The sequence below is a fragment of the Mirounga leonina genome, unplaced genomic scaffold (genome assembly GCF_011800145.1).
Source record: "Mirounga leonina isolate KUSES-001 unplaced genomic scaffold, KU_Mleo_1.0 Mir_154, whole genome shotgun sequence".
NCBI classification, from domain to species: Eukaryota; Metazoa; Chordata; class Mammalia; order Carnivora; family Phocidae; genus Mirounga; species Mirounga leonina.
The window spans coordinates 44,639,294-44,655,285 of NW_023270389.1; the positions used below are offsets into that span (position 1 = coordinate 44,639,294).

The following is a 15,992-nucleotide window of genomic DNA, read 5'->3' on the forward strand; positions in this document are numbered from 1 at the left end:
AAAAGATACATTTTGATTTTATGATGTACTCTCTTCTTTAAAAAACTGTCAGAAGTCAAATAAGTAATATTCATCTCTAAATTGAGAAGAGATTTGTGTGTTTTCGCTATCTCTGTTTCTTAAAATCCCCAAGATGACTATTTAAAATGGAGATTTCTGATCCCCACACTAGATTTACTAAGTCAAAATCTGTATTGTCTGGACCAACAAATTGGTCTTTCAGTTCAACACTCTCAAGTTTGGGGGCTTGAGGACTACACGAAAAACTACAAAGTTAATATTATGGTTAGACAAGGCCAAATATCTCAATAATTAGCAAGGGAAAAATAGTTCAACAATCTTCTATTAACACTTACTATTGTTCCCAAAGTTCCAGTCACTAATAGCAAGAATTGAAGAAAGTGTTAGAGAAAATGGCTGGGTATAATTTTATTTTACTTCCTGTTATATTGATTGCAATTGTCATTTTAAAAACTGTAATCATGGATGATGAAATACTGGTAATAATAAAGTTAGCATACAGAAAAGAACTAATTTCCAGATCCTGGCTGTAATGACCAGCAAAATCAACTACATTCAAACTTGTAAACTGAATAAAGTCCTGACACACTTTTTATGAATAATCATTTTAAAATAATCATTATAAACAAGATCTTGTCACTTTGCTAAAACATTAATTCTTTACATGTGTATATATATGATAGAATATGGATCAAGTTATCTGAGAAAACTATGGAGTATCTTAAAGAATTCTTCCACACATTTATTAAAATTGCAAATGATAAAGATCTCTCAAATTAGCTAATGAACAACCAAAAACAATGTTAAAAATTTTTCAAGCACTGATATCAATAAATGGAATATGGAAATTCTTCTTTTTCCTTTCACTGAAATGGAATCAACACAAGATTATTGCCAAGAAATAGGAATTCCTTTAACTGGTAATGGCAGTGCCTAGACATGCGTATTACAGATAACATAAGCTTTAACTTGTTAACCTAAACTTCATAAGCATTCAATTTTCATGATTATGAATAAATCACAATTGCACTTGAGGACACATAATTTTCCAAACCTTACATTTTTGTAGCATATGACCATCAAATATCATAACACATACTTCAAAGTGGAGATATTTAATATCCAGTTGAACACTCTCTCTCCTAGTTAAACATGTAAGTCCTCACAGTCATATTTAAATACAGAATGGTAGCTTACTCTATTAAACAGAAAAAATGTCTCTATGAAGTTTTATTTCTATTCAGCAAGTGAATAGAAATGTATTAGAAATCAGATTCATAGTTCAAAAATTGTCTTTTTATTTATTTTAAATTAATTTTTATAAGTCAGCTTTTTCTAAAACTACATTGCCTGTCAATGTCCTACAGAAATTGGAGGGCTTTATACTTTTTTTTTTAATGAAAAGATAACATTAACAACTGCTGTAACATTTAAACCACAAAAACAAAAAACAATGTAATCCAGGAAGAGTAAGACTACATATGACCAAGTAAAAAATTCCATAAACTATAAACTGCAAGCAACTGAGCAACTGCTCACAACTTGTGATAATTCCAGTCTTTATCATCAGTTTGGTTTGGGGGGATAGGAAAAGGGATGGGGCATTTTAGGCTTTTTATCATAAATCATTATTTGGGCTTTTAAAAAAATCACACAGGTAAACCTAATGAATCAGACTTCAGTTTCCCGAAAATTGCTGGCTGGTTAGCCAGCAATTGTGTATTTGTGGTTTATAGCTCCAGACTCTTACTCTCAAAATTTAAACTGACACTTTAAGCCACTCTGGTTGAACTTTTCCAGTTAAAAATTAATTTTGGTCAAAAATGACTTAACTAATGACTTTTCTTCAAATAAAGATTTTTAATAAAAAAAAGAAAAAGAGGAGTGGTGGTCAAATAAGATACTTTCTATCCTAACAGACTTTAAGCTTCTCTTTCCAAGTCTTAAGAAGTGCAACATAGTAGAGAGAACATCGGCTCTGAGGTCATACAGACCTGGTTGGTTTTTTGGGGTTTTTTTAAAGATTTTATTTATTTATTTGACAGAGAGAGACACAGCGAGAGAGGGAACACAAGCAGGGGGAGTGGGAGAGGGAGAAGCAGGCCTCCCGCTGAGCAGGGAGCCCGATGCAGGGCTCTATCTCAGGACTCTGGGATCATGACCTGAGCCGAAGGCAGACACTTAACGACTGAACCACCCAGGCGCCCCCAGACCTGGTTTTGAATACTGACTCCATCACTTACTAGCTGAGTTTGAACAAGTTGACCTTGAGTCTCAATTTCCTCACCTGCTTAATGGGGATCACCTCCACCTCATTAACAGGGAGGATTAGAGAGTAAAGTGTAAATTGCCTGGCACAGAGCAGAGCATTCATTAAAACAGTTATCAATGACACATTAAATTCATAGAGAAAATTTAAGATACTAATTAAGAGTTTACTGATAATTTTCTTTGGGTAGCTGATTTTTTTCCATCAGGCATCTTTTATTGTTACCTTATTTAAAAAATAATACAATACTCTTGCAATAATTTAAACATAAGGAAGTATATGAAATAAAACCTGATGGTTCCATCTCACCTCCATCCTAACCCAGGGGTAATCATCTTTCCATGTTTTTCTGAACTTAGACAATTTCTTTTCTGCTTTTAAAAGAACATGGGATGGGGCGCCTGGATGGCTCAGTCGTTAAGTGTCTGCCTTCGGCTCAGGTCATGATCCCAGGGTCCTGGGATGGAGCCCCGCATCAGGCTCCCTGCTCCGCAGGAGGCCTGCTTCTCCCTCTCCCGCTCCCCCTGCTTGTGTTCCCTCTCTTTCTGTGTGTCTCTCCCTGTCAAATAAATAAATAAAATCTTTAAAAAAAAAAAAAAAAAAGAACATGGGATGGTGGGGCACCTGGGTGGCTCAGTGAGCTAAGTGTCTGCCTTCGGCTCAGGTCATGATCCCAGAGTCCTAGGATCCAGCCCCACATCTCACTCCCTGATCAGCAGGGAGCCTGCTTCTCCCTCTGCCCCTCCCCCTGCTCATGCTCTCTCTCACTGGCTCTCTTTCTCAAATAAAAATCTTAAAAAAAAAGAGAGAGAGAGAGAGAACATGGAATGGCACTAAACATATTATTCTACAACTTGCATTTGTTGTGTGTGTGTTGGGAATGTATCCTGGATAGACTTCCAATGATCTACCTCCTCCCTAATGTCTGAATATTATTCCACAATACGGATGCACCAAGGAACAGTTCCATTCTTTCAAAATGCACCACCTAAAAAAAAAAAATGCACATCCTTGTACACCTATCTCTACATCAACAGCGCTTGTATTTCTGTAGGATTGATTCCTGAGATGGGATTAATGAACCAAAGAGTACACACAAATTAAATTTTAGGAGATATTGTCAATAAGTTACAGCAATTTACACTCCCACCAAATCTTTTCTCACACTTCGACTAGTCAGTACTCTGTGTTTCGTACTAATTTTTTTTTTTAAGATTTTATTTTTAAGTCATCTCTCCACCCAACATGGGGCTCAAATTTACAATCCTGAGATCAAGAGTCACAGGCTCTACTGACTGAACCAGCCAGGCGCCCCTCTACTTATTAATCTGATGGCAAAAACAGCTATCTCGTTGTTTTAATCTGCATCTCTCACATTTAAGAGGTTGAGTAACTTTTCATATCTATTGACCATTTGCATTTCCTCTTGAATGAATTAACTCTTCATGCTCTTTGCTCATTTTCTTACTGGTTCTTGGCTTTTTTCTTATTCATTTGTGGGACCTAGCATATATTAGGAATATTGACTCCCAATTAAATGCTGTAAATATAAGTGATAATTTTATGACACTTTCGAAATTGATAAAACTTTGAGTAAAGTGAACAGGTATACTTAATTGAGGCTTCTGAATAATACCGTTAAATACTGTTCTATTAGAAAATTCAGCGCAAGAAAACATTGCAAGGAAATGGTAAATGTGTAAAGTTCAAATTCCAATGAACGCCCCCTTTTCCGTAACAGGTGTAAAGACTATTTCCTTAACTACTGTGAGATCAGCCAACATCTTCCCAGCTAGGAGCTCACTTGTGCGAGAAATCTAACCATGTCTCCGACTAAAGACAACCGCAGGACTCTGACGCGTAGTAGCACGGGCTGTAGCCCCCTTCACGGGCCACTGACATGGCAGCTGCGTTGACACACGGCGGATGGCCTCAAGGAGCCTGCACATGTCACCGACGGCCCAGGCGACACCCCGACGGTCCCTCGAGGTCGCACTGCAGGCGACGGCCCGCAGCTTCCCGGACCCTGTCCTCCCCGCCAGGGTCCTCGTGGGGCAACAGCCATCCCAATCGCGACAAGAGAGGCCACTGCGCGCCCGGGTCGCAATGACAGGCATCTCGCCTGTGGTCCGCCCCCTGAGGAAACCCACCCGAGGCTGCCAAGCACCCTTACCCAAGCTTCTGTCTCTCCTCCCTACTCATGGGCGCGGCCCCCGCCGTCCAGACGGACGTGGCCGACACCAGGCAGAACGCGGCCGTCGCCGCCACCAGGCTCCATGGCGCTCGCTGGGGGACCGAGGACCCACAGCCCCGGCCGCCGCCGGCTTCGCTCATGGCCCCACGGTTCCGCGCACGCGCAGCGGCTACGCCCGGCCGGTGGGACACATTGTCGGACGCCGGTGGCAAGGGGGCTGCGAGCCGTGCCGAGGGCGGGAAGCGGAGCTACGCGAGCGGCAGCCGTCGCCGATCTGCTTCCCGAAACCACCGAGCCGGTCTCCAGCGCCAGCGCTGCCACCGCCCTCCACCCTCAGCAGCCCCGAGCACCTCCCCCAGCTTTCCGGTGTCGTAGTCTAGGAAACCGCCTCCCCCAACGCTACTTCCGGGTAGGGCCCAAGGCGTTGAAGCTCGGGACCAATGGGGACCGGATCGGAGAGGGGCTGGCTCCGGGGAAAGGAGAGGGCATTGGTCGAGAGAAGTGAGACGTGGACAAAAGGCGGGACTGGGGAGGGACCTCTGGCTTCGGCCCGCCTCCGACCCGTAAACTTGCGACCCGAAGACTACAATTCCCAGCGCGCACTGCTTCCACGGGCCGGCTCGCAATCCGACTCCGCCTGGCTAAATTTCCACTCAGGGTGGGCGCGCTGCACCCTGGGACGTGTGGTCGTCTGAGGGTCACGGGCGGTGCCTGAGATCCCGCTTTCCGCTGCGTCTTGCAGCCAGTCCTTGCACCGGGGCTGTCAGCTACAGAGTCCTGGGGAAGCTGTCAACTATTTATCCCTCTTCCTGCGCTTGACGCTCCCCCGAGGGCTGGCAGAATGAGGCTCACACGTCCCCAGCTCGGTGCTACACGCTTTAGGGACTAGTGTTGGGGTTGTCTTCTGCTCTCGGGGAGATTACAGAACGGTAACAGCAAAAATGACTTGACCTTTGACGCAATGTGCTACGAGTTTTACTTGCGTTCTCTCTTGCACGCTTCTCAACTCTTAAGAAGTAAGTACCGTCATTCCCACTTTGCAAATGAGGAAACCGACGCTGAAGAGGTTGGGTAACAAGTCCTCGTCACACTGCTGGATTAGATGCCCAACCAGCCTCTATGACTCAGGAGTCCTTGCATGTAAACGCATCCACAAGGATTAAAGAGGACACGTACTTGATTAATAATAGTTCTCTAAAAAGCTCAATGTAAAGAGAGTAGAGTGAGCTGCAAAGAAAAATTACTGAAGGAAATTGGAACTTGCGATTTATTTTGATCACTGAGTCCCACATTAACTATTGGTAAAATAAGGAGTAGGTTCCTCTTGAAAACAACAACAACAACAACAACACATTTTTGTGTGTGTGTGATAATTCGGTAGGTCGGTGCGGAGTTGAGGTGCAGATGTGATCTCCGTGACCACAGGAAATCGCCTACTGATCCTCTCAGCATCGTTCAGCTCTATTTCTGGAAACTTTTCTTCCTTGATTTCTATCAGCTTGCATCATCCGCTTCCCTCTCAGAGCCACCGTTCATGTGACACCAATGACTCTTCCTTCACTCCCCACTCTACTCATTCTTAAAACGCTGGTGTTCCCTACATTTTAAGGTTTTCTTTTTGTCTTTTTTTCTCTTTGTACATTATTCTTTGGTGATTTCTTCCACTCATATGGATTCAGTCATCATATGCCTGTGGTTGATTTCTAAATCCGTATCTGTCGTGATCTCTAGACCCCCATTTCCACCTTCCTAATAGAAATTCCCTTCTCTCTGGCCCAAGGTAGCTCAAATGTAGTATGTTCACTGGTTCAAATTAATGGGTTAGAATCATCTTCAACTCTTCCTCCTCCTTCATGGTCCACACCCACTCAGTGGCCAAATTATATAGATTTTACTTCTTCTATCTCTACCTGCTGTCACTCCTACTTCTGCTCAGCTCAAGCCTCATTACCTCTTTCCTGAACCATTGCAGTTGTCTCCTAATTATCTCCCTGCCACCCTACTTTTCACCCTATTGTTACCAGAGTTGGCATTAAGGACATCTACAGACCTTCTGAACATGTCATCTCCCTTCTACCCCTGCCCTGCCCTCAGATTCATGTGATAACTAACAAATTCACATGTCCTACCTTTCTATGCCTTTGCTCTTACCTCTGCTATCCCACCAGCTTTGTCTGTAGAACACTCTACCCATTAAATCTTGGCTCAGATTCCATCTCTACAAAACCCTTTCTTTTTTAAAAAAAAGATTTTATTTATTTATATGACAGAGAGAGGCACACAGAAAGAGAGGGAACACAAGCAGGGGGAGTGGGAGAGGGAGAAGCAGGCTTCCCGCTGAGCAGGGAGCCTGACGCGGGGCTCGATCCCAGGACCCTGAGATCATGACCTGAGCCGAAGGCAGATGCTTAATGACTGAGCCACCCAGGTACCCCTCTACAAAACCCCTTCAAAAGCTTACAGCCATTAGAAGTCATTCCCTCCCCTGTTCTTTCATTGTATTCTATGTTTATGATTGTGTTTTTCACAGTCAGCCATGTCCACTAGATTGTAACTGTTTGGAGGGTATAGACTTCAGCTTAATTATGTGTATGTTCCAAAACTCCGCACTGTGCCTCTGCTGTTATAGATGCTTAATACATGTTGAATATACCTGTTTCCTTATTCCTTCAGTTTCTTTATCTATAAAATAAGGACTAATATAGTCCCTTTATCTACATACATGGAGGCTGTGAAAACACATGAGGTCATTTCTGTACAACATTTAATTTTATTCTTTTTATGGGGTGCCTGGGTGGCTCAGCTGGTTAAGCCACTGCCTTCGGCTCAGGTCATGATCCTGGAGTCCCGGGATCGAGTCCCACATCGGGCTCCCTGCTTGGCGGGAAGTCTGCTTCTCCCTCTGACCCACCCCCCTCTCATGTGCTTTCTCTCTCTCTCAAATAAATAAATAAAATCTTTAAAAAAAATTTTATTCTTTTTATGGACTTGCAACCCTATATTGGTTCCATCCTGGATCCTCTTTGGCAGCTTTAAGGATGAAGTTAGCTAAATAAATAATACCTATGAATTGTTCTTAGTGCTGGCATAGAGACATGATAAGCTAAAGGTCAATACCAACATCCAGTATTTGAAAACTAGGAACAAAGAAAATAGAAAAATAGGGGTTCCTGGATAGCTCAGTCAGTTAAGTGTCTGACTTTGGCTCAGGTCATGATCTCAGGGTCCTGAGATCAAGCCACGTGGGGCTCATGTTGGCTCTGGTCAGCCAGCGTAGGCCAAGTTTGTCCCCCCACCCAAGTCACACCATGTGGGGCTTTGCGCTCAGCAGGGAATCAGCTTGTCCCTCTCCCTCTGTCCCTCCCCCTGCTTGGGCACTCTCTGTTTCTCTCTCAAATAAATAAATAAAATCTAAAAAAGAAGGAAAAAAATAGAAAAATAGCCAATGACCTTCAGTTTTATTGAAATGTAGTCAAGTCAATTATTTGTAGTAGATTATTGGTAGTAACTCAGTTTTCTTTATCTTCCTGATGTTCCAAGCCTTTATAAAAAGTCAAGAATTAACTAGTAACTATCATTAACAAACAATGTTCTCAAGAATAAGTTCTGGCTTTTAATGTTTAGCATTTTCTGTCCCCCACTTTGGCTTATTTGTTTTTAAGCTAACACTACATTTAAAAAGTGTCTGATGAGAACATGGAACATACTTTTGTTGACTTGCTAAATAATAAGCATTTTTTCCCTCCTTTACTGAAATTCAATTTCTAGTCAATGCTTGAGTCCATTTGTCACCAATCTCTGCAAAACTGTGAGTAGAAAAGCTTGCATGGCCTAAAAAGCATTGCAACTTATCATATGTAAGGTGGAACCAGTGGAAGTGAAAGAAAAATATATTCCCAAAGTGTATTTCAAAAGAGATTCCATTTTAACCCCATGATGGAAATAATCGAAATCCTTAGCTACTTGGCCAGTTATGGACACTAGGAACAATTTACATTCATTATTTTAAAACCTATACATGGTATTTTAGAACTTATACAGTTAGTGATAAAAAAGGATATAGGAGTTAGACAAGAGAAACCTTGGTGTGTTATACGGGGGGGGGAACACTGGTGGAAAACATTAAGGAGAATAAGGATAAGGACTTTAAACAATATGGAAAAGATTTTAGATATGTAAAGACCATTAAAAATGGTAAGAAATCACTACACTACAGAAATAAAAAGCTTTTGCCCAGCAAAGGAGACCATCAACAAAACAAAAGACAACCTAATGAATGGGAGAAACATTTGTAACTGATGTATCTGATAAGGGGTTGATGCCCAAAATATATAAAGAACTTATACAATTCAACACCAAATAATCCAATTAAAAATGAGCAGAGAACATGAATAGATATTTTTCAAAAAAAGACATACAGATGGCCAACAGGCACATGAAGAGGTGCTCAATGTCACCAGTCATCAGGGAAATGCAAATCAAAACCACAATGAGATATCACCTCATACCAGTCAGAATGGCTAGACTCAAAAAGGATAGGAAATAATAAGTATTGGCAAGGATAGGGAGAGAAAGGAGCTGTTGGTGGGAATGAAAGGTAGTGCAGTCACTGTGGAAAACAGTATGGAGGTTCCTCAAAAAATTAAAAATATATGATCCAGTAATTCTATTACTGGATATTTATCCAAAGAAAATGAAAACACTAATTCAAAAAGATATACACACCCCTATGTTTATTGCAACATTATTTACAATAGCCAAAATATGGAAGCCCGAGTGTCCATCTGTAGAGAAATGGATAAAGAAAATGCGGTGACTATATAATGGAATATTACTCAGCCATAAAAAAGAATGAAATCTTGCCATTTGCAACAACATGGATAGATCTAGAGGGTATCATACTAAGTGAAATAAGTCAGTCAGAGAAAGACAAATACCTTATGATTTCACTCATGTGAAATTTAAAAAACAAAAGAAACAAAGAAAAAAAGAGATAAACAAAAAGCCAGATTCTGAAATATAGAGAACAAACTGGTGGTTACCACAGGTGGGGTGGTGGGGGGATGGATAAAATAGGTGAAAGGGATTAGAGTACACTTAATCTTTTTTTTTTAATTTTTTTATTCTTATGTTAATCCCCATACATTACATCATTAGTTTTAGATGTAGTGTTCCATGATTCATTGTTTGTGCATAACACCCAGTGCTCCATGCAGAACGTGCCCTCCTCAATACCCATCACCAGGCTAACCCATCCTCCCACCCCCCTCCCCTCTAGAACCCTCAGTTTGTTTTTCAGAGTCCATCATCTCTCATGGTTCGTCTACCCCTCCGATTTCCCCCCCTTCATTCTTCCCCTCCTGCTACCTTCTTCTTCTTTTTTTTTTATTTTAACATATATTGCATTATTTGTTTCAGAGGTACAGATCTGAGATTCAACAGTCTTGCGCAATTCACAGCGCTTACCAGAGCACATACCCTCCCCAGTGTCTATCACCCAGTCACCCCATCCCTCCCACCCCACCCCCCACTCCAGCAACCCTCAGTTTGTTTCCTGAGATTAAGAATTCCTCATATCAGTGAGGTCATATGATACATGTCTTTCTGTTTGACTTATTTCGCTCAACATAATACCCTCCAGTTCCATCCATGTCGTTGCAAATGGCAAGATCTCATTCCTTTTGATGGCTGCATAATATTCCATTGTATATATATACCACATCTTCTTTATCCATTCATCTGTCGATGGACATCTTGATAGAGCACACTTAATCTTGATGAGCACTGAGTGATGTATGGAATTGTTGAATCATTAAAATGTATACCTGAAACTCATATAACACTGTGTTAATTGCACTTGAATTAAAAAAATAAATAAAGTTGTCAAAGCAAATGGTTAGAAATAAGAGCCATTTATAAAATGCCCTTTTACCAGTTAAAAGAATTTGTTTGCACAACCTTGTAGCTTATGTAAATATGTATGCTCACCAGGTGTTCTCTTTATTTTCTTCCTTGGATGGATCTGGACTTAGGGAGTGGGAGGAGCCCCGGTCAGAATCATGTGGAGTCACAAACACAAGGGTGGGTCTGCCCTTCACTCTCACTGCTGGGTAATAGTCCCAGGAGGCTGCTTGCAGCTGTGTGAGACTGACCATTACAGAAGCAGTTGCCCCTAAATGACTTGAATTCTTTAGTACAACAGATCTTATTACTCCTAAAACTCTAGTGTGGAAGTTGAGAGTAGTGGTTTTGTCATTGTTCAAATTGCTTCTCCCATTATTTGATAGTGGGTGGAATTTGCAGAACACTTCTGGAGAACCCAATCTTACAAACATTAAATACAGACAGTACTTATTCTACATTCACAACTAGGGACTTTCAGGCCCTAGAAAGACAGTTTCATGAAGAAGATAGTGAATGTGGTGGGCTGACTTCAGGCTTGGCTGTCGGACTTACGCAAATTCCAAGAAAGAGAACGGGAAATACGGAAGATTCGCTGCTGATAAAGATGTCCCCAGGGCTTTTCCCACCTCTTAATCATGATTCAAGATCTTAAAAATCACTTCAGTTTCCGATTATTATCTCACTTCTCTTCCTGACACCTGCACCAGCTGCCTTAGATAAGAGATTTTGCTCCTGCGTCAATGCGTCATGTTTCATGTTAAGCTCACTCTTGTGGTTGGGTGTCTCATTTTGTAGCCATTTTCCATTTACTTCCATGTATCAGAAACAAAGCCAAGTCACATGGCTCTTTCCAAGCAAGTGCATCTTGCCTCTGGCCTCTCTCCTAAATCCCCACTCTGCATTGCCAACACAGTCCCCACTTTGTATTTTAGTCTGGCCACAGGGGTTTAAGTCTGCACCACTCCACATTTGAAGGGGTTTAAGTCTGCACCACTCCACATTTGAAGGCTGACTTCACTAGGTGACCAAGAACAATGACTCTGAGCCAGCTCTGCTACTTACTGGCCATGTTATCTTAAGCAAATTACCGAATTTCTTTGTGCCTTAGTTCCTCATTTATAAAATGAGGATAAGAATAATACCTGCCTCCCAGCATTTTTTAGAAGGATTAAATGGTTACTACGCCTAGGTGGCTCAGTAGATTTAGCGTCTGCCTTCAGTTCAGGTCATGATCCTGGGTCCTGGGATCAGCTATGTTGGACTCCCTGCTCATTTGGAGGGGGCTTCTCCCCCTCACTCTGCCGCTCTCTTGCTCTCTCATGCTGCCTTGCGTATGCTCTCTCTCTCTCAAATAAATAAAATCTTTAAAAAAAAAAAAAGAAGGATGAAATGTCATCCTCACAGTAAGCATCAGACAACTGGAAGACCTCCATCCCACGCACCATCCCTAATGGTCCAGCTTCTTTAAAACATGTTCATGCAAGCATGGGAGTACCTCTAAAATATATTAGCCAGTCCACACGACTATCAATGAGAGCCTAGTTCTAATGTCCATTATGATGACTAACAAACCACTAATTCCAACAACAAAAAACTCATTTTTGACATTTGTTATATTAAATAGCACGATCTTTGGTCTGAATTCAGATAAGATGGAAAGATGTGCCTGTCGTACCTACATCCTGATGAGATCACTTGCTGTCATCCTGGAGTGGGAAATTCTGATTGGGGCAACTGACTGTACCTCTAGGGTAACTTAACCTAATTCATTTATAATCTCATACCATCTACGTTGCAGAATTTTAAGGTATACAAGGCAAACATCATCATGATAATATTTACAAAGGGTATACAATGTGTCAGGCACCTCCCCTACTCTCAACGTGTGAAAATTGTTATCCTTCTTTTACAGATGTAGAAAAAGAAGGTTGTATCACTTTGCACAAGTCAAAGCAGGAAAATTGTACAGTCAAGATTTGGATAGAAGTCCAGATCATTTCTACCCTAGTAGGATGACCATAAATTCTGGTTTGGCCTGTGATAGTCTTGATTTACACTGTCCTGTTGTCTTATCTGAATAGTGCCCCCTTTCATTTTCAAAAATGTCCCAATTTAAACAATATATTATATGATCACCCAAACTACATTCTATCACCTTCAAAGTCCAAGGACCTCATCCCCGACCTCTGTCAGATTCTAACAGATCTATGAACACCACACCACAGCAAGTTCTGGCCTGGCTTCTTGCCCCACCATACTATTTTGAATAAAAGGAAGAAAAAACAGTATCATAAGGTGGCACAAATTCAGGAAAAGAAAGTCCTGCTAACAGGAAATACAAGTCTCCTCCTTTACTAAGAAAAATGTAATAATGAGTCACCAAGAAATTGGACAGACTAAAGTAATTGATTATAGCATGCAATGAAGGTTATAGGAAGAAGAATAAGACCAACATTGAAATTAAGCTACATGTCCAACCATGTTTGCCCAAGAATATTCATATTGACTAAATTTGGTGTCTGTCTGTTGTGTCTTGTTTCTATTTATACTTACTCTGGAACATTAAGGTAATAACCAATTTTTGCACCCAAATTTTACCACTTTGGGTATAATATAAAAATCACACCTTTGGTGTGGAGTTAAATTTACCAGTCAGTTGTGGGAATTGAAGAGCACTTCTCTAGGATGCACAGAAAATTTAAAGAGCATTCCTTTTTCAGGCAAAACCAAAATCCCTTATCACTGCCATGACCTTTTCCTGAAATGATAAAGACAGCTGCCAGTGGATGTGGGCTGAGAAAGGCTGGCCTTTTCTTGTATGAAGGTTTACCATGGCAGAGACACATAGCCATGTGACCCAGTAATGAGCAGGCTTCCAGGACTAAGAAGCATTCTTGTGTGAGGGCAAAGCCGCTGTCTGTGACTCGTCATCCCATGACTGGGTTGACTATCAGAGGCTCTTATTCTGATGTTTTGCATGACCCTCTCTCTGAAATTTACAATTCTTTGAAGCTTCTGCACCAAGCTTAAGCTGCAGTCACCCTCTCTTCCCACATCCGACATTGCCCGAGGCCTTGCCAAACGTGGGCTCTCAGTAATAACTGGCAGCAATGGCGGAGTGAGAACATTTGAGGAGACCAACAAGTCCACCTAGACAACTGGGAATTTTCTGGTTAATTCTTTGCGTTGTGCCTTAGATTTGGTTAGATATAGTCTTTTTCTTTAAGTTCTAGAAAGCTTTTTACTGGGGACAGGGTGGGGAGGATGGGAGAAGGATACAACCACATGGTAAAATCTGTTGCCGTGGTCTAGAAAGGCAGATAAGTCTTTTGAGTAGGGAACACTAAAAAGGATAAAATATAATTTGTGTGAAACTTACACCTATTTGATTTATTATAAAATGTGTTTTGGCTCTTACCTACATCTTGAAAAATACCTTCTAGGCATTTGTGGTGTCATGGACAAGGTGGGAGTCATGGGAATGTTTTGAGCTGGGAAATTAGGAGAGATGTTGTCTACATCACATTTTCCAAAGAAGAAAATTCCATTCTTTCCTAATCTAATAAATGATCACGGCCCCACTTTCTTCTTGTTAGGACTGTAAGAAATGATGACTAGTGTCTAATGAGTTTTAACACCATTCTAGGTGCTTTATGTGTATACATTAATTTTTATCCTTTTAAAAATTCTGCAAAGTAAGTCCTATTAGGATCCTCATTTTCCAGAGGGGGAAGTGAGGCACCAAGGGGTCCTCTGCCTCCCAGCTGTTGAATGGCAAAGGCCGGTCTGAACACACATGGTCTGGCCCTGGAGGCTTCTTTCAACCAGCCAATACCTTGCCTCTTAAATTACTTTCTAACATGGGTTAACATGGGGGCACCTGGGTGGCTCAGTCTGTTAAGCCTCTGCCTTTGGCTCAGGTCATGATCCCAGAGTCCAGGGACTGAGCCCCAAGTCAGGCTCCCTGCTCAGTGGGGAGTCTGTTTCTCTGGCTCCCTCTGCCCCTCCCCCACCTATCCCCAGCTCGAGTGTGCTTTCTCTCTCTCTCAAATAAATACATAAAATCATTTAAAAAAAAATGGGTTAGCATGTTCCTGGCTGCATTAAAGTACAAACCAAAAATCTGTAACTTATAAAGGTTCAGTATGCTGCTTTCATATTGGAAAACATCACAAACTTCTTAACATCACTTGTAAAACAATTTACTTGACTTATAGGACTTATTTGATGTTACCTTTATTTTTTTAATTTATTTTTTATTTTTTTAGAGAGAGAGAACATGAACAGTGGATGGGGCAGAGGGAAAGAGAGAGAGAGAATCCCAAGCAGGCTCCAGGCCCAGTGTGGAGCCCAACACAGGGCTTGATCTCACAACCCTGAGATTACGACCTGAACCGAAATCAAGAGTTGGATGCTTAACTGACTGAGCCACCCAGGGGCCCCTGATGTTACCTTTAAATGAGTTTTTTTTTTTTAAAGATTTTATTTATTTATTTGAGAGAGAATGAGATAGAGAGAGAGAGAGGTTGAGAGGGGGGAGGGTCAGAGGGAGAAGCAGACTCCCTGTTGAGCAAGGAGCCCGATGCGGAACTCGATCCTGGGACTCCAGGATCAGACCTGAGCCGAAGGCAATCGCTTAACCAACTGAGCCACCCAGGCGCCCTAAATGAGTTTTTTTGATATTGAAAAACATTCATTGACTCAGTATTTACTTTTCTCCTTCCAGACATAAAGCACAAAATTGAGTATGCACAGAGTCTGTGGGGGAAAAAAATCTCTCTGATAAGAGGTAGGATATGTACACAAATCATAAAATGAAAATAAGTGCCATCAGAGAAAAGCAAATAAAGAGCTATGGGAATTCAGGGAAGAAAAGCTGCCCGATTTAATGGCCCAAAACTCCAAAGAATGTCCCATCTTCTTGAGTATCCATTATAATAGCTACTCTGTCTAAACTATGATGAAATCTTTGAAGACATAAAGAGCAGCTATTATTAATTAGAGAAGAATTAAAGAGCTATTGTTAATTAGAGAGAATTAGAGAAGCTATAATAATTTAGCATTTCTTGGTCATGAAGTAAGATTAATTGAACTTCAGTAAAAATTTATCCCACTTAAAATACTATGACTACTCTTTTCTGACAAACCATGTTCCTCATTTCTCTGAAAATATTGTTAAAGTCTAATCCCTAATGAAAGCAGTGCCTAGCACAGTGTCTTGTACTAACAGGAACTTAATAAGTACATATTAATTTGTTTGAAGACTACTTAATTAAACCAGCCTTTAGCACTTGAGTGCACATTTGAACATAGCTCTATTATATCATTCTCAATAGTTACTCTCTGTTGTTTTCATCATACTTGATTCGTCCTCCCATTCATTCATTAATTTAGTCATTCAACAAACATTTTTTTCAGAAGTAGTAATCTGGATTGATGCTTTTATTTCTTTATGATTTGAACAATTTATTGGAGTGTGGTGCCACTCATCAAAATGGAAACCATAGGATGAAGGACAGTTGAGGAGAAGGGGGATAGATGATGAGTTCAGTTGGGGCATGGTGAGTTTGAGTGGAAGGTGCCTGTTTGACATCCCAGTGAGAA

The 15,992-nt window shown here is 41.1% G+C and overlaps 1 protein-coding gene across 4 annotated transcripts in view; it reads right to left on the reverse strand.

The window, feature by feature from the left end:
• The window catches only part of EDEM3 (ER degradation enhancing alpha-mannosidase like protein 3), a 70,591-nt gene extending 65,815 nt beyond the window's left edge, over positions 1-4,776 (reverse strand). For all 4 annotated transcript variants that reach the window (XM_035010649.1, XM_035010650.1, XM_035010648.1 and 1 more), the window contains exon 1: positions 4,464-4,776. In XM_035010649.1, the coding sequence (XP_034866540.1) occupies positions 4,464-4,624 (161 nt within the window). In that variant the 5' untranslated portion in view covers positions 4,625-4,776. The remainder of the gene's footprint in view (positions 1-4,463) is intronic.
• Between the last annotated feature and the right edge of the window lie 11,216 nt (positions 4,777-15,992).